Source organism: Ornithodoros turicata, chromosome 1 (assembly GCF_037126465.1).
Source record: "Ornithodoros turicata isolate Travis chromosome 1, ASM3712646v1, whole genome shotgun sequence".
Taxonomy (NCBI): Eukaryota; Metazoa; Arthropoda; class Arachnida; order Ixodida; family Argasidae; genus Ornithodoros; species Ornithodoros turicata.
In genome coordinates, this window is record NC_088201.1 from 88,591,425 (window position 1) to 88,611,471 (window position 20,047).

Consider the following 20,047-nt stretch of genomic DNA (forward strand, 5'->3'; position numbering starts at 1 on the left):
ACCAAAAGAAATCCTTGGCCGATGTTGACACCGGGAAGCTTCTAACTCTGCACAGAACATCTGCTTCTTTCCCCAACCGAACGCTTCTGTAACGGGGAAGCGGCAGCAACAGGCTGATAGTGTCCCAATAAAGTTTCTGCTTTTTTACTGATGATAGATATTCCCAAGAATATCTTTCAGTGAAGAATCGGACAGCTTGGGCTATATCTCTATAAAACCGCAGAGCTGCTGACGGTTTCAGGACACGAGCTGTGGTCACTATCCATTCCAACAGATAGGCAGCTCCGATGTTTTGTATCGCTCCCCTGAGTACCTCGTTCTTCTGGTCTCGGAAGTAAATGAACTTATGCACCAATAACTTCACAGCAACGTTGACTAGCGCGAGACCGCCTTGGGATAGGGGATGGAAGAGATTCTCTCTTCGCATTTTCTCCATTTGCGAATTCCATATAAACGTCGCAAAAGTTCGGTGCACTTTGCGCGTGGTTGCTGAATCGCACGGACCAACCTGTGCATGGTAGATTACCACTGGGTATAACGCCGTGTTACAAACGAAACTACGGTTGAAAACCGATATTCTTCTGCCATTCCAATGACGCAGCTGTGTTTGGAGACCTCTGATCCTGGCCTGCCAATCTTCTTTCAGTACAGCCATTGTTGTAAATCGGATACCGAGGTATCTTCCCACCGCAGTCGACCAGGTTGCGCCCTCGAAATCTCTCGGTGCGCTGTCCCATTGTCCTAACCATGAACCAAACGTTTTTTTCAGATTGAGGGCAGCTCCCGATGCAGCGCAGAAATTCTTGATGTGTCCCACTGCCATCGCAATCTGGCTTTTGGAAGTACATATGACGGCCACATCATCCGCATACGCCATAAGTTTTATTTCTATCTGCTGCAACCGCAGACCTTGAATCATTTCGTCATTTATAATCTTTCTGCACAGCGGCTCAAGATACAAGGCGAATAGTACAGGAGATAACGGGCACCCCTGTCTGACTGATCGCTGTAGTGGGATGCTCTTCGTTTTCTCGCCGTTGATGAGAAGGTTCATAACTAGTTCCTTGTAGCAGATTTCTACCCAGTTTTGTACGTAATCCCCGACCTCGCACCACCGAAGCAATGCAAACAGGAAATCATGTCGTACACGATCAAATGCTCTGCTTAGGTCTGCTTGTAAAACTGCTGAAGCGGGACCCGTTGTGCTAGCAACCTCACAAATTGTTCTCATCATATGAAGGTTTGTTGCGATTGATCGTCCCTTGATGCCATACGTCTGGTGTTCGCCAATGATGTCACGAAGTGCATACGCGAGACGCTCAGCCAAGATTTTTGCCAAGATTTTATAGTCCGGTGTTAGTCGGCTAATTGGCCTGTAGTCACTCACTTCAGGAATTTGCTCGTGTTGTGTCTTCTTTGGAATAAGTACTACCAAAACGCGTCTCATGGAAGGTGGAAGAAGTTTCCTGCTGTGTATATCATCAAACACATTCACTATAACAGGAGCGAGGTCCTCGCAGAATTTAATGTAGAAACTGGAGCCTATGCCGTCGATGCCGGGCGCTTTGTTTTTCTTGAGCTTCTTGATAGCTCTTTCCACTTCTGACTTTGTTATGGGAGCATTAATTACATCCCTTTTCTCCTCGCTGATTTTTGAGAGCATGGCACTATACTGACCAAAGTTTTCTCTTACCGAACACTGTTCTTCAAACAGGTTTTGATACGTATTCAGGAATTCTTCTTCGATCCGAGAGGCATCTTCAATAACTTCTGACCCTTTCCTTATCCTTCTTATAGAATTGTTATTAGCCCGTTTCTTCTCCAACGTTCTAAATACTTTAGCTGGCCTCTCCTCACTTTCTAACGTCGTTACTCTGCTTCTGATCATTGCACCTCGGTAGTGCTCTAACTTCAACTTGAAGATACTCTTTTTGCATTGACGTATATCCTCAATGAACATACCAGGGTTTCGTTCTTCCTCAACCACCAGCATCGTTAAGGTGTCTACCATCGCCTTTTCTTCTGCTCTTCTTTCAGCTGCTCTTAGCTGACTGTACCGGACAGCAATTCTTTTAACGTCCGCCTTAAATAACTCCCAGCGACAGGCGTCCACGCTTTCTTCTATCACTTCTCTTATTTTCTCTTTAATCTCCGCGATGAAACTTTCGTCCTCCAGTATGCTTTCGTTGAATTTCCATGGAAGATCACTACTCTTTCGTGTTACCCTGTTTTGCAGCCTAGTTAGTTCCGCCGTAACCAACCCATGGTCAGACATGAAGAGTGGCGTGACGTTGTACCTCGCGTCTGCCGTATCTGTCTCATCAGAAACATAGATTCTGTCGAGCCTCGCGTGACTGGTGCACTGCCAGTGTGTGTATTTCACCTTGCATTCAGGAGCAACATACATAAAATCAATAAGGTTGTTTTCCTCGATGATTTTCCTCAGTTCACTTGTGCTACCATCGTTAATCGCACCTTTCCCAGTCTTATCTGACACTGTCAACACACAGTTAAAGTCGCCACACAGGAAAACTTTTGCTGGGGTATCCAAGAAATCCTTGAGATAGCGGAAGAATTGCTTTCGCTCGGAGGCGTCATTCGGGGCGTAGATCGAAATAAATCTAATCATATCATCGTTCACCAAGCAGTCCACCGCACTGACCCTCCCACCTTCGTCGTGTCCTATATCGGGGCTGACTCGCAGCCATTCATTCCTGCGCACAAGGATTGCCGTTCCCCCACTCCCGCTGCTAGCACGTGAATGGAAAACTTGAAAGCTCTGTTTGAAAAACTGGATGAGATAATCCTCATCCTCCACTGACGTGATCTTGGTTTCTTGGATGCACATTATATCAATTTTCTGTTTAATCAGTAAGTCCAGTAGCCACTGTTTTCGTTTCCTGGAGATTAAGCTTACAACGTTTAAAGTTGCTACTAATAACTTAGCCGTCATTGTTGTTTTGCTGTATCTGAGCTTTCCCACGATCCCTTGGGTCGTATGGTATATTTGGTTTTACATGTTTTTTGAACTTCCCACCTGTCCTCTTCCGTGAGGCCCATGACTCCACTGGAGTTAAGGTGTTCTTCCAATCTTCTACGGTTTCCTCTTGTAATGCCTGATCACTTCTTATTTCTTCCTTTTTTTCACTGTCCAGCTCGGTATGTTCCCCCTCACAACTCTGTTCGCTGAAGCTAGTAGAATGAACGTCCCGCAGATCTTCTTCATGCGTTGTTACTTGCGCTTCAAGGAGCTTTCTGTCATCGTCGACTTTACTGCTGGTGGCACCGGTTACTGCATCACCCTCCTTATCCGCCTCTTGTTTGTCTTGTTGAATTTCTTCCATATCGGCCTCGTCCATGAGGTTCTCATCAGCTTCTTCACGCACCTCCTTCGTTACAGACGCATAGGAGCGTACACAGCTTTCATCATCATGTCCATATCGTCGACATTTACTACATCTCGGAGCCCTGCATTGTCTCCTGACATGACCAAGCTCCCTGCACCGCAGGCATAGGGGGAGTCTTCCAGGTATTGACACAAGAACCGATTTCCCACACAACCTCATCTGGTGAGGGATAATGTCCACCGTCACGCCTTCTTTGAGTTTCATTTTAAGTACCCTTGGTGTCGATTCAACGTCATGAAAGTAGTCGTCGGTCCATTTTTCTCGACTGACGATTATTTCCTGTCCGAACACCTCAAACGCCTTCCTTACACTGTCGTCGGGTACATGATAAGGCAACCAGTGCAGCTTCGCTACGATTTCCTGTTGACAACAGTCGATAATCAAGCAGCGCTTCCCCTTCACAATGCGTTCTTTTGCATTGAGTAGCTTCTGTTTTGTTTCCTCGTTGTGCGTCGTTAAAAGCCAGATATGGTTCAACTGATCAACACCAAACGCCGCGATTTCTGTACCTTTGATCAGTTCTTTCAGCGCAGGTTTGAAGTCTTCCTTGCAGTAGGGTCGTCCGGTGATGTCACCATGCAGCACAACAGTATTTTTTCCAACTTTTCCAGGAGGCAAACTCGGCAGAAAAATTCTGTACTCCTGGCATTCCGTTGTCTTCATATTCACACCGTTTTCCCGGCTAAGCCTAGCCGTTGTTGTCACTCCATCGGAGCTCATGTTACCTGCGACCGTTCCGTACGAAACCGGAAGCAAGAATGACGTTGCGCCACAGGCCCGCTCGCTTCGCGTATCAGCCACTTCATTGTCCTAACATCACTGTGCATAGCTGAGGTGATTCCTTACATATTTCTTCAAAAAGGCTTTTCTCCAGGAGGACATAGCCCGATTACGCAGTACAAAATCTGCAGAGATTTTAACCCCGTGTCCTGAGATCCGCAGTTAGAAGCGCTCTCCCGTATGCCACAGGCTTCAACAGGAGACGTGAGTCGGGACGTGGATATCGTGTGCACTACCGTTGTCATAAAGACTAAAACGAACAAATCACACGAGACTGCCAGGATTCGAACTTGGAACCTTCTGATCCGTAGTCAGACGCGTTATCCGTTCGATTCGCGTATCAGCCACTTCATTGTCCTAACATCACTGTGCATAGCTGAGGTGATTCCTTACATATTTCTTCAAAAAGGCTTTTGTCCAGGAGAACATAGCCCGATTACGCAGTACAAAATCTGCAGAGATTTTAACCCCGTGTCCTGAGATCCGCAGTTAGAAGCGCTCTCCCGTATGCCACAGGCTTCAACAGGAGACGTGAGTCGGGACGTGGATATCGTGTGCACTACCGTTGTCATAAAGACTAAAACGAACAAATCACACGAGACTGCCAGGATTCGAACCTGGAACCTTCTGATCCGTAGTCAGACGCGTTATCCGTTGCGCCACAGGCCCGCTCGATTCGCGTATCAGCCACTTCATTGTCCTAACATCACTGTGCATAGCTGAGGTGATTCCTTACATATTTCTTCAAAAAGGCTTTTCTCCAGGAGGACATAGCCCGATTACGCAGTACAAAATCTGCAGAGATTTTAACCCCGTGTCCTGAGATCCGCAGTTAGAAGCGCTCTCCCGTATGCCACAGGCTTCAACAGGAGACGTGAGTCGGGACGTGGATATCGTGTGCACTACCGTTGTCATAAAGACTAAAACGAACAAATCACACGAGACTGCCAGGATTCGAACTTGGAACCTTCTGATCCGTAGTCAGACGCGTTATCCGCTCGATTCGCGTATCAGCCACTTCATTGTCCTAACATCACTGTGCATAGCTGAGGTGATTCCTTACATATTTCTTCAAAAAGGCTTTTGTCCAGGAGAACATAGCCCGATTACGCAGTACAAAATCTGCAGAGATTTTAACCCCGTGTCCTGAGATCCGCAGTTAGAAGCGCTCTCCCGTATGCCACAGGCTTCAACAGGAGACGTGAGTCGGGACGTGGATATCGTGTGCACTACCGTTGTCATAAAGACTAAAACGAACAAATCACACGAGACTGCCAGGATTCGAACCTGGAACCTTCTGATCCGTAGTCAGACGCGTTATCCGTTGCGCCACAGGCCCGCTCGATTCGCGTATCAGCCACTTCATTGTCCTAACATCACTGTGCATAGCTGAGGTGATTCCTTACATATTTCTTCAAAAAGGCTTTTCTCCAGGAGGACATAGCCCGATTACGCAGTACAAAATCTGCAGAGATTTTAACCCCGTGTCCTGAGATCCGCAGTTAGAAGCGCTCTCCCGTATGCCACAGGCTTCAACAGGAGACGTGAGTCGGGACGTGGATATCGTGTGCACTACCGTTGTCATAAAGACTAAAACGAACAAATCACACGAGACTGCCAGGATTCGAACTTGGAACCTTCTGATCCGTAGTCAGACGCGTTATCCGCTCCATTCGCGTATCAGCCACTTCATTGTCCTAACATCACTGTGCATAGCTGAGGTGATTCCTTACATATTTCTTCAAAAAGGCTTTTGTCCAGGAGAACATAGCCCGATTACGCAGTACAAAATCTGCAGAGATTTTAACCCCGTGTCCTGAGATCCGCAGTTAGAAGCGCTCTCCCGTATGCCACAGGCTTCAACAGGAGACGTGAGTCGGGACGTGGATATCGTGTGCACTACCGTTGTCATAAAGACTAAAACGAACAAATCACACGAGACTGCCAGGATTCGAACCTGGAACCTTCTGATCCGCAGTCAGACGCGTTATCCGTTGCGCCACAGGCCCGCTCGATTCGCGTATCAGCCACTTCATTGTCCTAACATCACTGTGCATAGCTGAGGTGATTCCTTACATATTTCTTCAAAAAGGCTTTTGTCCAGGAGAACATAGCCCGATTACGCAGTACAAAATCTGCAGAGATTTTAACCCCGTGTCCTGAGATCCGCAGTTAGAAGCGCTCTCCCGTATGCCACAGGCTTCAACAGGAGACGTGAGTCGGGACGTGGATATCGTGTGCACTACCGTTGTCATAAAGACTAAAACGAACAAATCACACGAGACTGCCAGGATTGGAACCTGGAACCTTCTGATCCGTAGTCAGACGCGTTATCCGTTGCGCCACAGGCCCGCTCGATTCGCGTATCAGCCACTTCATTGTCCTAACATCACTGTGCATAGCTGAGGTGATTCCTTACATATTTCTTCAAAAAGGCTTTTCTCCAGGAGGACATAGCCCGATTACGCAGTACAAAATCTGCAGAGATTTTAACCCCGTGTCCTGAGATCCGCAGTTAGAAGCGCTCTCCCGTATGCCACAGGCTTCAACAGGAGACGTGAGTCGGGACGTGGATATCGTGTGCACTACCGTTGTCATAAAGACTAAAACGAACAAATCACACGAGACTGCCAGGATTCGAACCTGGAACCTTCTGATCCGTAGTCAGACGCGTTATCCGTTGCGCCACAGGCCCGCTCGATTCGCGTATCAGCCACTTCATTGTCCTAACATCACTGTGCATAGCTGAGGTGATTCCTTACATATTTCTTCAAAAAGGCTTTTCTCCAGGAGGACATAGCCCGATTACGCAGTACAAAATCTGCAGAGATTTTAACCCCGTGTCCTGAGATCCGCAGTTAGAAGCGCTCTCCCGTATGCCACAGGCTTCAACAGGAGACATGAGTCGGGACGTGGATATCGTGTGCACTACCGTTGTCATAAAGACTAAAACGAACAAATCACACGAGACTGCCAGGATTCGAACCTGGAACCTTCTGATCCGTAGTCAGACGCGTTATCCGCTGCGCCACAGGCCCGCTCGATTCGCGTATCAGCCACTTCATTGTCCTAAGATCACTGTGCATAGCTGAGGTGATTCCTTACATATTTCTTCAAAAAGGCTTTTGTCCAGGAGAACATAGCCCGATTACGCAGTACAAAATCTGCAGAGATTTTAACCCCGTGTCCTGAGATCCTCAGTTAGAAGCGCTCTCCCGTATGCCACAGGCTTCAACAGGAGACGTGAGTCGGGACGTGGATATCGTGTGCACTACCGTTGTCATAAAGACTAAAACGAACAAATCACACGAGACTGCCAGGATTCGAACCTGGAACCTTCTGATCCGTAGTCAGACGCGTTATCCGTTGCGCCACAGGCCCGCTCGATTCGCGTATCAGCCACTTCATTGTCCTAACATCACTGTGCATAGCTGAGGTGATTCCTTACATATTTCTTCAAAAAGGCTTTTGTCCAGGAGAACATAGCCCGATTACGCAGTACAAAATCTGCAGAGATTTTAACCCCGTGTCCTGAGATCCGCAGTTAGAAGCGCTCTCCCGTATGCCACAGGCTTCAACAGGAGACGTGAGTCGGGACGTGGATATCGTGTGCACTACCGTTGTCATAAAGACTAAAACGAACAAATCACACGAGACTGCCAGGATTCGAACCTGGAACCTTCTGATCCGTAGTCAGACGCGTTATCCGTTGCGCCACAGGCCCGCTCGATTCGCGTATCAGCCACTTCATTGTCCTAACATCACTGTGCATAGCTGAGGTGATTCCTTACATATTTCTTCAAAAAGGCTTTTGTCCTGGAGAACATAGCCCGATTACGCATTACAAAATCTGCAGAGATTTTAACCCCGTGTCCTGAGATCCGCAGTTAGAAGCGCTCTCCCGTATGCCACAGGCTTTAACAGGAGACGTGAGTCGGGACGTGGATATCGTGTACACTACCGTTGTCATAAAGACTAAAACAAACAAATCACACGAGCCTGCCAGGATTCGAACCTGGAATCTTCTGATCCGTAGTCAGACGCGTTATCCGTTGCGCCTTTTTTTTTTTTTTTAATTAAAATCTTCAAATGCCTATATACAAAACATTGTTGACGCCTTCACTTCGGTGCCCACGATTAAAAAACACCCGAAGACCTGCGACACTCGTTCAGTTTACTCTTACGTTGTGTTGAGGGCTATCCGAAGGGCCTCAGCGATCTCCGATCATCGCCACGAACTTTTTCAGCTCTCTTGGTAGAGTGGCCTTCAGTCTGTTCCTTGTGTTCTGCACCTTGGTTTGTAGGTCAGTGTCTCTTCCGCAGCGCTCCTTTACGACGCTGACGCACCAGTCGAGCTTTGCTGCGAGCACGACGAGAGGAATTTGAGGAGGTACTCTTCCATTCACAACATCCGTCCTGTGTATCCACAAAGCACGCAGTCCTAGAATAACTAAAATATCCCAAGCGTAAGCATCCTCCCCTGTCATATCGAGGAAGGTGATGCGGGTCCAGGTGAGCTCGCCAGACATGCCAAACACTATGTTGAGGTGGCCCCAAAATTGTACTGCTGTCCTGCAGCCCAAGAAAACATGAAACAAATCTTCATCTTCTGCGAAGCATGTGCCACAGCGGCTTCCCCATGGCACAATGAAGCCTTTACAAAGCAACCAAGTTTTCACCGGTAAAGTTTGAGTATGAAGCAAGGTGAAAAACTTCAAAGTGCTCGTTGGCACTGGTAGCTTTCTTATTTTCTTTAGGACCCTGTCCTGTTCGTGTCCGGGATACGCTGTTCGGTAGAGAGGAGCAGGAAAGATATCGCTTATCAGGTCCCAGTACAGTTTACGTCGTCGTACTAAAGCCAGGTAATCCCACGAATATCTGCTGCTTAGGAAGTCTACAGATTCTGCTATTTCTTTGTAGAAGATGAGGGATTTCTTTCGCAACGGGACACCTGCACTCGAAACATTGTATCTGTGCAGAAAAGGAGAGCCCAGTACCTGTAAAGCCCACTCAAGAATCGCTTGTTTCCGCTGACGGAAGTACATGAAGCGGTGAAATAGAATTTTCACCGCCACATTCACCAGTCCGAATCCACCACTTTGTACACAGTGAAAAAGATTAGTTCTCCGCATCCTTTCGAAGGCGGACCCCCATACGAATGTCGCAAAAATTATATGCACACGGTGTGCGCTCGCAGCAGGGCACGGTGTAGCCTGGGCTCGATAAAAGAAAATTGGATACACCGACGTGTTGCAAATGAAGGACTTGGTTAGGAAAGATACATTCCTGCCTTCCCACTGCAGAAGCGGGGCCCGTAGATGCTGAATGTGAGGATTCCACTGCTCGATCAGGGGTGTCGTCGAGGCAAAAGCAATACCGAGGTATTTTGAGATAGTCTGATCCCACTTGATTCCGGCAAACCACTCAGGGGTTACATCCCAGTGCCCTAGCCAACACCCCGACGTCTTCTCCTTGTTGAGGCTGGCTCCGGAGACATTGCTGAAGTTAGTGACGTGTTCAAGTACCATTGGCACGTGCTCTCTCTCTCTGAAAACACGACCGCTACGTCGTCTGCATAGGCCAAAACATTCAGGTTTCCTACCGGTGTTTGGAGTCCCTTCAGACGTACGTCCGCTAGCAGGCACCTGCAGAGTGGCTCCAAGTATAAGGCGAACAGTATCGGGGACAAGGGGCAACCTTGCCGCACAGATCGCTTCACAGGAATTGGTGTGCTTGGATTCCCATTTATTAGTAGCGTTGTCGTAATGTCTCTATAGCATACTTTGATCCATGTATTCATGTAATTTCCGATTTCACACCACTCCAACAGAGCAAACAAGAAGTCATGTCTCACTCTGTCGAACGCACGCCGGAGATCAAGCTGAAGCACGCCCAAAGGTTTGTCCAACGCACCTGCTGCTTCCACCACTGTCCGCATCAAGTGCAGGTTGGTCACTAGGGAACGACCCTTGAATCCGTAAGGTTGGTGATGCCCCACTACCAGGCCGAGTGCAAGCTCCAGGCGTCTAGCTAAAATCTTGGCAAGTATCTTGTACTCCGTTGACAGTAGGCTGATCGGACGGAAATCCCCAACACCACGAACGTTGTCCTTGGTCTTTTTCTTAATAAGGACGACGTGAGCTTGCCTCAACGAAGGAGGGAGAAGCTTTCTTCGATAGACATCGCTGAAGACAGCTTTCAAAATAGGAGCGACGCGATCACTGAACACTTTGTAGAACGCGGAGCCAAAACCGTCAGGACCCGGAGCCTTTCTTCCAGGCAGGTTTTTAATCGCCCACGCCACCTCCTCTATGCTGATTTCTTCATCTAGCTTTCCTTTCCGGTCGGCAGCGATTTTTGGCACAACGGGTAACAACCTTTCGGGTAACAACCTGCTGAAAACAGGTTGTTACCCGATGTCTTGCGGAGTTATCGGTCTGGGCAAACAATTCCTTGTACTCTGCGACGAAGACCTCCTCGATTTCTTTCGGATTACGTTTGATCCCATCGCCAACTCGTACTTCGGTTATAGCTTTGTCCTCGCAGCGTTTCCTTTCGAGGGTGGCGAAAACTTTCGCAGGTTGTTCTTCCGGATCGATCACACGAGCCCTGCTGCGGATCATTGCTCCGGTGTATTCTCTATTCATGTGGGTAATGAGCTGGTCCCTGCAGTGACGTATGCCGTCGGTAAAGAGACCCGGGGTTCTCTCCTCTTCCCTGATTAAACGCGTAAGAGCTCCAATAAGGCAGGTTTTCTCTTCTCTCATTCTGCTGCAGCGAAGTTGTCCAGCTCTGATGGCTGCTACTTTCAGGCGACCCTTGAAAAGCTCCCACGAGCAAGCGTCGATGTCTTCTCCTATGACATAGTCGTTTAGCAGTTCGTTCACTTCACATCGGAATTCCTCGTTTTCAAGCAACGCCTCGTTGAATTTCCAGGTGACACTTCTTTTAGGCAGCCTCTTGCGACTCATCCCCACCGCAAACGTGAGAAGCACCAGTCCATGGTCCGAAAAGCTGGTAGGTTGCACTGAGTAACGGCCATTAGAGGTATTAATCTCAGCGGACAGATACATGCGATCAAGTCTAGCGTGGGAGCTACCTTGCCAGTGAGTAAACCGTAGAGAATTGTGCTCTATTCCTTCGTGTCTTTCTGAGTTCTACTGTTCCCGCGTCTTTCCAACCCGTGTAGGAAGACTTATCCTTGGACGACAACACACAGTTAAAGTCGCCTGCTAGTAACAGCTTCGCTGGTAGTAACAGTACGCAGAAATTCCCGTAAATAGATAAAGAATTCTGTTCGATCCGCTGCTCCATTTGGTGCGTATATTGAAACAACATGCAAAGGCTCCCCTTCCACCAAACAGTCTGCAAAACAAATGCGACCGTGATTGTCATGGCCGATATCAGGAATAACCTTGATCTTGTTGCACCTCTTGATAAACAACGCTGTACCGGCGCTCCCTTGTATGGCACGTGAGTGGAAAACCTGGTACAAATTCTTGAAAAACGAAATCAACTCCTCCTGTTGATCGGGATCCTCAATCTTCGTTTCTTGAGCAAATAAGATATCTACCCTGTTTTGTAGCAACATGTCCATAAGCCACTTTTTCCTCTTCCTGGTAATTAAACTCCTAACGTTAAGTATGGCTACTGTAACTGTCATAATTATGTTGAACTAGGATCCCTGACCAGATGACAGCCTTTGTCCCGCGTATCGTAGGGAACATTAGGAATAGCCCATTTCTTACGTTTGGTTCGGTGGACGACAAGCTGGAATTTTTCCGTGTCTGTCGGCGTAGCTGGCGGGCCATCGATCACCTCGGACATTTCTCGCTCCGATTTGTCGGTATTCCCCTCTAACGCATTATCCTTATCTCCTGCACACTGCAAGACCATAGGGGAAGCCGCAGCCTCCACAGATCGTTGCTCAAATTCCGTTACCAGCGCAGGCACACTCAGCGAAGAAGCAGAATTCACTGGAACAACGACTTCCAAACTCTCCTTCGCAGCACTAAGGTCCGTTGGGCTCGTCATAGCGTCGTCCGTTTCTTGCTGGTCCATGGTAATGTCCTCATTATCTTCGCGGGCTCGGCGGGTCATCTGTGCGTAGGACCGGATGCAATCTTGTGTGGTGTGGCCGAAGCGACGGCAAGTGTCACATCTTGGAGTTCTACACTCCTGCCTTATGTCCCTTATAAAAACAGTTTTCACCTTTTAGTGGTCCTCCTATGTACTTTTTTTATACCATGTCACCTTCCTGTGGTTTGCTCCTTCCTTTATACCAGGTATACAAACAGTCTACCTACCTCTTGTATACTTGCTTTGGCTTTCACCGCTGTGGTCATTTTAACGACTTGGTATACAGACTGTTGGTAGACTGTCAATGTACCACTACAATAACGCTTTCATGCTGTTCATTACGGATGGTAATAATTTCGAATGTACTTACTGATTACATTACACGTTAATGGCATTAACTTGACCTTGACCTTGCAAGCTAACTTGAGCTGAGTTTGTAAAAGCGAGACGTTCAAAAACAAATAAAATATTATATTCACTAAGAAAAAGTTTCTAAATTTCTGATTAAGAGTTCTATCACAAATAATCCTACAATTAAGGACTGCAGATGTTTATGCAATGGGACAGCATAAGTGAAATCCACAGAAATTAGAGCATCACAGTGAGTGGAACAATTTTTAATACCAATGTTATGAGTCACAGTTATGTAATGACATGAAACAAACAGGACATTGACAAAGCAGCAGCAGCTGGCACTTGTCTGTAAATTGCCTCACACCTTTCACAGTTGTGCACCTGTGCAACACAAATTTAGAAAACTGAGAAGAAATGGAGGGGCCTGTGGCTGCGCCTTCGTTATGTCTGGCCCGTATCGAACTCTGAATGAAGTAACAGACGGTGTTCTTTTTTTTTTTTTAGTTTGATATACAGCACTTCACAAAGACAGCAATAGCAATGTAGCAATAACACAAAGAAAAAAATGTGCTACTTTACTGCTACTTGACCTACAAACCAGCTCCATTTTTGATAACTCAAGTTTATAACTCAAGTTGCAGTAGTGCTCGTCTTTTTCTCACTGTGTTTGTGAAGCACTCTGTATTGAATAAAAAAAAAAAAGAACACCCAGCATGGGGTACATACGTGAATTTTTTTCTTGGCACATGCCTTTTGAAAAAGCAGTAATAAATGCACAAAACAGTAGCAAAACATCCAAACAATATATAGCAGCACCACCCAAACAAGATATCAAGCATGAATATGGCAGTGTTACACAGCTCTTATTTACACAGGAGTCACATAATTATTTACATAGTTATAGAGTAGTTCGGATCATGGCATGTTGGCTACACAGAAAGTAACACACATCGTTCCCTTGCCTCAATATACCAGTTCCACATCACAATACTGTTATGGCAGAAAGAAAAAAACAAAAATATCAATTGGCAAGGAGAAACTGCAATTGGAAACATACAGCTTAGCACTCTGGAGAGTATATGCGTGAGACAGCAAATCTTTACAAAATGAAGCTGCACATCATTTGCGAGGAACTGGTTGTACCAGTGTAGCAGTTGTAGCAGAGTTGTGTTCTCGGACACCACGTGATCCCAAACATGTGCTTGAGGAACCAAAACCAGTGTGGAACAGTGTTATTAACTTTGGAGAGAAGTATAGTGTGTTGTGTGCTGTGCATACTGGATACAGAGCTAGCAAGAGGAAGTTAACAAGATGCAACTTACATTGCTGAAAAAATAGATGCACGCTTGATAGGGCACAGCAAGATTTTTGGTGAATGCTGTAGGACAATGCACTTTTCTACATGGTCGCTTCCCATGTCTAGCACCTCATCAGTGTGCACAACTTCGTATACCAACGTTCCACAGAAACAATCAAGGAAAGAACGTGCTGTGGCAAGCCTCGTAACTTGAAATACGATCTGTTTGGCACAGGTACACTGACTATGCCGCAGGCTGCACACTGCTGTTATCTTGGTGATGATCCCAAAGCTGCCAGAAATGCGTATGTAAGAATTATGGCGTCGTGACTTGTCCAGGGACTGCACACAGTATGTTAGCCCACTAATGCGAACTTTTTTGTATGACATTCCTTGACCCTCGGTTTTACCCTTTCCATAAAGGACGACACCTCCAATACTGATTGCATGTCTTCTTAGATGATAGCCCTTTAGAAAGTACTGCATTAGTTCCTGCTTGGAGTCTTTGCTTTCAAAGTGTGCACATTTCTCCCAAAGCAATGGGAGGGCAGAAAGATATGAAAACTTTTCAATTACCTGCCACTGTGCGTAACGTGTCCCATTTACAAAGCGCACAAGCTGCCCATTCATGCTTTCAAAACCGTATGCTGAATAGTTCCAAAGGGGCCCCCATGTCTGTACAGAATCGGGAAGATGCAGCAAAAGATGTGAGTTGTAGGTCATTTGTTCTTTTCCATAAAGCTCCTGATACCGTTTTAAGAAAGAGATCATGTCCTTACGAGCTTGTCTCAACTTTTCTGTTGGGATAGTGTCTGACAGAAAGAAGTGCATAAGTCCCACAAACTGAATCCAATTATCATAATAGGCATGTGGAAGTAGCCCACGCAGAACTATGGGTGAATAAAATAAAAGCCAGTGCTGCCACTCTGAGGCTTTCCAATACCTACGTAATGTTAATGACCGAGGCAGTCGTGCGATTTCCCACACGGGACGTACATCATGAAGCCGTCTGTCAACTTCACTGACAAGAGACCCAATGCTATAGGAAAAGGCTGTTCTGGTGTCAAACCACATGCATGTTGTTTGCCGCACAAAGCCACAGCAAACAGCATGCATGTAGTCAACGACAAAACTTGCTGGAAATGAAAAGAACGTCAACAAAAACAGTATGTTCTGACCCTTTATGCCCCATGTAGGTTCTCCAGACTCCTCAGCATCAGAAGCACAGTCCAGAAAGGACTGGTGCGTTCTAGCACTAGGTTGGGGTGACACAATGGGGTACACACGCACATGGCCATGCCCCTTTGGCACAACTTCACCTCCGTGGACACACCAGCCACAGCCATGTGAACCATTAAACTGGTTCATGTTCATGACCATGGCTCTGGCTACCGTGTCCACGGTACATGGACCAGGAAAGATGCGAATTGTATTTGAATTTCCCTGAGAGTCTACGCAAACAATCCCAGTACTTGATAAGATGTTCATTTGATGAACGAAAGGCTTTAGGAAGGTATTCATGACTGGCTTCTTTGGTCCGAACCATAGCCCTGCCAGGAGCATGTGTTTTGAGCGGAGTGTGTGGGGCAGTTCGTTGATCTGTAGCAACAGTGGCCATATACTGTAGCCTGAGGATTCGTACAGGGGTACACCATCTGTATTCCAGGTTACTGATAAGTCATTGTCACAAGTTGGTAAGTCGTGATAGCCTTTGCTTGTTGTGATTTCGCCCACATCAAAAGCAAGAGACCTGGACAACTGCTTAAAATCAAGCTCAGGGGCTGAAAGCTTTTCTTTCACTTGCTCACCAATATAAAAAAAAAGAAAATAGCTGAACTCCTTAGTCAGCGTGTTCATGTCAAACTCCACAGAGCATGTGTTGCAGCGAAGTGGTTCCTCCTCCCTGCTACCAAGGTATTCAAGGCACTTTGGACAGTAAAAGTGATAAGACATCGTTTGATGGCTGGACAAAAACTCTTTGAAAAAAAGGTACTTGGATGTTGGTAATGCAGCATGCTCAGGCAGGTGGGCTTCAAGAAGCTTTAAGACACTTTCTGTCGCCTCCTTTGTTGCGCCGTGGCGAAGGCTGTGTGCCAAAATCAGGACCAAGCTTTCTCCTCTAGTGATCCGTGATCCAGGGTAAAGCGGCTCATCCTGTAAAAGAAATAGTCATAGTCATCTTTGGAGAAGGCATGCCTTTGTTCAATCCGAATGATGTCGTAAAGCGAAGGCAACAGTCATACACACACTAGTGTGTGTATTTCTTTAAAGTTCTATGATTATAATTATTTTTTTTAGAAGAGACCAGTACGACCACGAATCCCTTTTGCCTGTGAACGTAATTAGAGAGGAGCTCCGGAAACAACGACAACGACACTGTCCCTTAAGGCTATCAGAGTCATTCTCATTGTTCTAAGAGTCTTCTTTGAAACAGTTGTTATCAGAGGACAACAAGCACACAGCAAAGGCTGAATCACACTGTTTACCAGTTCTGTTTTCGCAACATCTTCTGTCATGGAAGCACTGTCGTCATCACTTGTGTCAGTGGAAGAGCTCTCTGTAATATTTGCCCATTCAAGAGAGCCCTCTTGTTGTCTGGGGGTATCACTTCTATGTGCGCCCTGTAAACGAGAGTGAAAACATTCTTACTCTGTACTCTACTGTCTGGTCTTTTTGAATATGTGCCAAGTGGTTCACATGTCAACAAGGTTTTGTTAGACATTCTTATCATGCAGTATTGGTTGAATTACAAGTAATCTGTCAGTGACTTTGACTAGTTTCATACTCGTTAACTGGCTTGTTAAATATAACGTATGTATCCAGAAAACCCAAACTGCTCTTGTGACTGGCCAAAGAGATCAGCCTAGCTTAACGAGCAAGCCACAAGTGCATCAACAGGTTAAGTCTGACAATGGCAACCCCTGAAGGGTACATGACCAGAGAAGCCTAGTGTAGGTTCTCAGAGTTTCGTGGGTGCTACATGTGTGTGTAATGGGGAAAATCCCTTTTTGTGTTCGACTCCTGTTCCTTGTTCTGTGACCCAAAATAGATGAAACCGCGATTTTCAGGCAGGCCGGGCCATGGGTGAAGGCTGAGTTCAGTGGGCCTGTGCTGGGCTCAGACTTGGCAGTGCGTGCCCTTGTAAGGTCTGCCTCTGCTATAGCAAGTGAAAAAATTATAAAATCAGGTTATGTGGCTGAAATTTGGTATCTGAGGATGAGCAAAAACGTAGCTCAGACTGAAAAGTTGAAAACTGTCATGCCCAGGCTGGGCCAGAAGGGTTGGACTTCAACCTTAAGGAACTGTTTAGGTTCGGGCCATGCACGTGCCAGACACGAGACGCTTTAGCTGGACACTGGCCTAAAGAGGTCGACTCGTGCAGCGATATAACTTAAGTACTATTTTTAGGAATTGACTGTAGCTATAGCTCAGTTCATTTTTGAAAGCATCTTACTTTCACTGATACTTTCACTCTACTTTCAGAGAAAGAGTAACTAAATTTCGGTTGGCTATACTTTTCTTTGAAATGTAAGTAGTTACCAAGGACCGATCCAGGATATTTTTCCAAATGGTGTCCGCGTGGACAAAAGGCAGGCGCTTGCTGGGGTGGACCAGTTGAACCCCATGCTGAAGTTTGGAACTGAGGGGGCAGGGGTACGGACCCCTCCCCCATACGGCTGTGTTCCCTACGCAAAAATCCTATCTCCTGGATGATGCTGTGCCGCAAAGCACGAAATTTCCTTAAGACCGCTCCCCCCCTCCCCCCCCCCCCCCCCCCCCCCCAGCGCTGTGTTGACGTACGGTGTGTGCGACTCCGTACAAAAGTAACGAAAACAACACATCTCACACCCTACCCCTGAAGAAGAAGAAGAGAAATAACAAACGGAAGCACGTCGTACTCACTATATTTGTGTCGTCCATGCTGCTTCCTGCTCCGCAGTCCACCTGTCCACTTTCCCACACTGATTGCCGATCCTCGTCACCTGACGTTTCGCTGCCACCCTCACCGGGAGCTTCGCTCGGTCCTTCGTCACCAGTCGGTGGTGCATGCTCAAGCTCCGAGGAAAGCGACGACATCTTGGCGCTTCTTTCGTGCCTGAACTTCGTCGTGCGTGGTTTCGGAACATTGTCGTCGAACAACCATTGTCGATATCTTTTCGGCATAGTTAACAGGGACAAAGGGACGCCGGCATATCATTCATACTATCATTCGTACTATCTAAACCACATTACCACGTCGCAGATAATGCATACATTTTGAAACAACAAACGAACTCGTCTGCAGACGCGACAGGCGCGATAGCAAAGCAGACGAAAGCGAAAGCTGCGCAGTCGGGGTCGGGATGGTCGGGAGATGTTAGGTCACGGTCATCGACAGCACCGAGAAGTACTGGTAGTAATAATAATTTCTACAGACATACTTTGCATATGTTTTTTTTTTTCGTCCAGGGATGACTGAAACCATTAAAACATTTCCTCCCCCTCCACCCCCAGATGGTATCGCCAGTATCGCAAGACAAGCCAAGCCATTTAAGAATCCACGTCTGGACTTCCCGCGCTTTGCACTTCTCTTTCGCTCTTGGGCGTCTGGGCCACTTTTAATCATTGATTAGTTCTGTCGTAACACAAATGAGCCACATTCTCGTCAAATGGGCAACGGCTGAGGCGTGGGACGTGTACCCCACAAGAAAGATCACCGATGTCGCGACGGCAACAGAAATTATGACTGATCCGACTGTAGTGGAGACGCTTGCGGGACGCACATTCATGGTAACTTGGAAGGACAAGGAACCCCCAGCAGAAGCCTATATTATAGCTGCAGGTGAGCATTTGTTGATTGAAGAAGTTGAACTGGTGTAATACAGTTGTTGTAATTATTCGTATGTTTCTGTCTGAACGTAGCGTAGGCGTCTGTCCTGTGTGATTCGAAAACTGGATAGTACCGGATCAACACTAACAGTAACTGAACTAAATACGGTGCTTTGCAGGAGAACTATCAAAAATGGAGCGGCGTCGAAACAGGTTGGCAGCGCGAGCATCGACCCAGGCATCACAGGTGTGTTATAACTTTGAATTAAAGCAAGTGCGTACTGACAAAGGGTTGACTTTCATAAAACGTAAGTATCCGCTCCATTAAACGCAATAAGTGAATCAACCTTGTGTCGCCAGATACACATAGAATCAAATATGTCCAATATAGTGTTATTTATAAATTGAAACTTATATTAGTCGAACTTCCTTGACAGCAGGTCAACTGCTGCAACCACGTTGACCAAGTAAAAGACCTGCAGAAACGGAACGAAGACCTTGAACGGAAGGTTGCGGAGCAGCAAGACATGATAGGTAATGCTTCCTTTCTGATTTCAATGTGGTCTGTGCACTAGATAGGCTGGCAAAGCTCTGCTCTGGTGGCCATTATCTCATCTGTCACGATTTGTTTTCCGCCATAAGTCGCTTCAATACAGTATGGGAGGGAATAGGGCTGAGTAAAGATTCCTGTGGGGAGGAAATTATGTTAAACAGTGAGCTTCCTACGTCCCTTATCCCATAACAGTAGGCCTGGTCATGTTGCTGAACCATTAAATTTGGACACGAATATTTGTTCCATCTGTGGGATTGATAAGGCTTGTTTTAAATCCTGAAGCATTCCACCACCAGAGGGTTGAAGTCCAAAATTAAGAGAGCCCATCATAGAAAGTAGGTGGGCAATATTACACGAAAACATCAAGGTCCTGCTTGACCTTGTCTTTTCTTTCTGGATGAAAAAGTGGGGTGCTCCTAGGTCACACAAGATGCCTCACAATAGAGTATTTTCTGCTCTTACGCTAACTGTCTAGACACCAGGTTCCACTGAACGTCATGTATCCAGAAAACAATCATACCATCTAGGGCCAGCTGCTACTCACTGAGAGCTCATAGAGCATTACAGCTTGTTGCGTTCTGGTGCAGGAAATTTACGTTTATGGCTGAGCAAAGTCATGGCTCTTGTTGCCCCAGTGTGGGCGCGAAAACTGGTGCCGCAAAAGTCAGTTCATTGTAACCTCAGGAATTTAACAGTGTATCCACAAACTGGATTTCACTGGCTATTTTTACTTTGGTGGTGAGCATCTACTAGACTTTACTATTTGAC

At 46.6% G+C, this 20,047-nt stretch overlaps 1 protein-coding gene and 8 non-coding genes across 11 annotated transcripts in view; 1 reads left to right on the forward strand and 8 right to left on the reverse strand.

Annotated features, from left to right (window-relative positions):
- Positions 1-4,783: 4,783 nt before the first annotated feature.
- Trnar-acg (transfer RNA arginine (anticodon ACG)) lies at positions 4,784-4,856 on the reverse strand. The gene has a single exon. It is a non-coding gene; the product is annotated as a tRNA-Arg (tRNA).
- Positions 4,857-5,453: 597 nt separating this feature from the next.
- On the reverse strand, positions 5,454-5,526 carry Trnar-acg (transfer RNA arginine (anticodon ACG)). The gene has a single exon. It is a non-coding gene; the product is annotated as a tRNA-Arg (tRNA).
- A 597-nt stretch (positions 5,527-6,123) lies between these two features.
- On the reverse strand, positions 6,124-6,196 carry Trnar-gcg (transfer RNA arginine (anticodon GCG)). Its single transcript has one exon. It is a non-coding gene; the product is annotated as a tRNA-Arg (tRNA).
- A 270-nt stretch (positions 6,197-6,466) lies between these two features.
- Positions 6,467-6,539, reverse strand: Trnar-acg (transfer RNA arginine (anticodon ACG)). The gene has a single exon. It is a non-coding gene; the product is annotated as a tRNA-Arg (tRNA).
- Positions 6,540-6,809: 270 nt separating this feature from the next.
- Positions 6,810-6,882, reverse strand: Trnar-acg (transfer RNA arginine (anticodon ACG)). The gene has a single exon. It is a non-coding gene; the product is annotated as a tRNA-Arg (tRNA).
- A 270-nt stretch (positions 6,883-7,152) lies between these two features.
- Positions 7,153-7,225, reverse strand: Trnar-acg (transfer RNA arginine (anticodon ACG)). Its single transcript has one exon. It is a non-coding gene; the product is annotated as a tRNA-Arg (tRNA).
- Positions 7,226-7,495: 270 nt separating this feature from the next.
- Positions 7,496-7,568, reverse strand: Trnar-acg (transfer RNA arginine (anticodon ACG)). Its single transcript has one exon. It is a non-coding gene; the product is annotated as a tRNA-Arg (tRNA).
- Positions 7,569-7,838: 270 nt separating this feature from the next.
- Trnar-acg (transfer RNA arginine (anticodon ACG)) lies at positions 7,839-7,911 on the reverse strand. Its single transcript has one exon. It is a non-coding gene; the product is annotated as a tRNA-Arg (tRNA).
- Positions 7,912-18,437: 10,526 nt separating this feature from the next.
- The window catches only part of LOC135365966 (uncharacterized), an 11,856-nt gene continuing 10,246 nt past the window's right edge, over positions 18,438-20,047 (forward strand). Inside the window, exons 1-3 of one of the 3 annotated variants that reach the window (XM_064598628.1) lie at positions 18,438-18,739; positions 18,906-18,973; positions 19,164-19,260. In XM_064598628.1, coding sequence (XP_064454698.1) covers positions 18,547-18,739; positions 18,906-18,973; positions 19,164-19,260 — 358 coding nt within the window. In that variant the 5' untranslated portion in view covers positions 18,438-18,546. Of the gene's footprint in view, positions 18,740-18,905; positions 18,974-19,163; positions 19,544-20,047 lie in introns of those variants that run through there. The other 2 variants (XM_064598612.1, XM_064598620.1) reach the window with 2 other exon arrangements.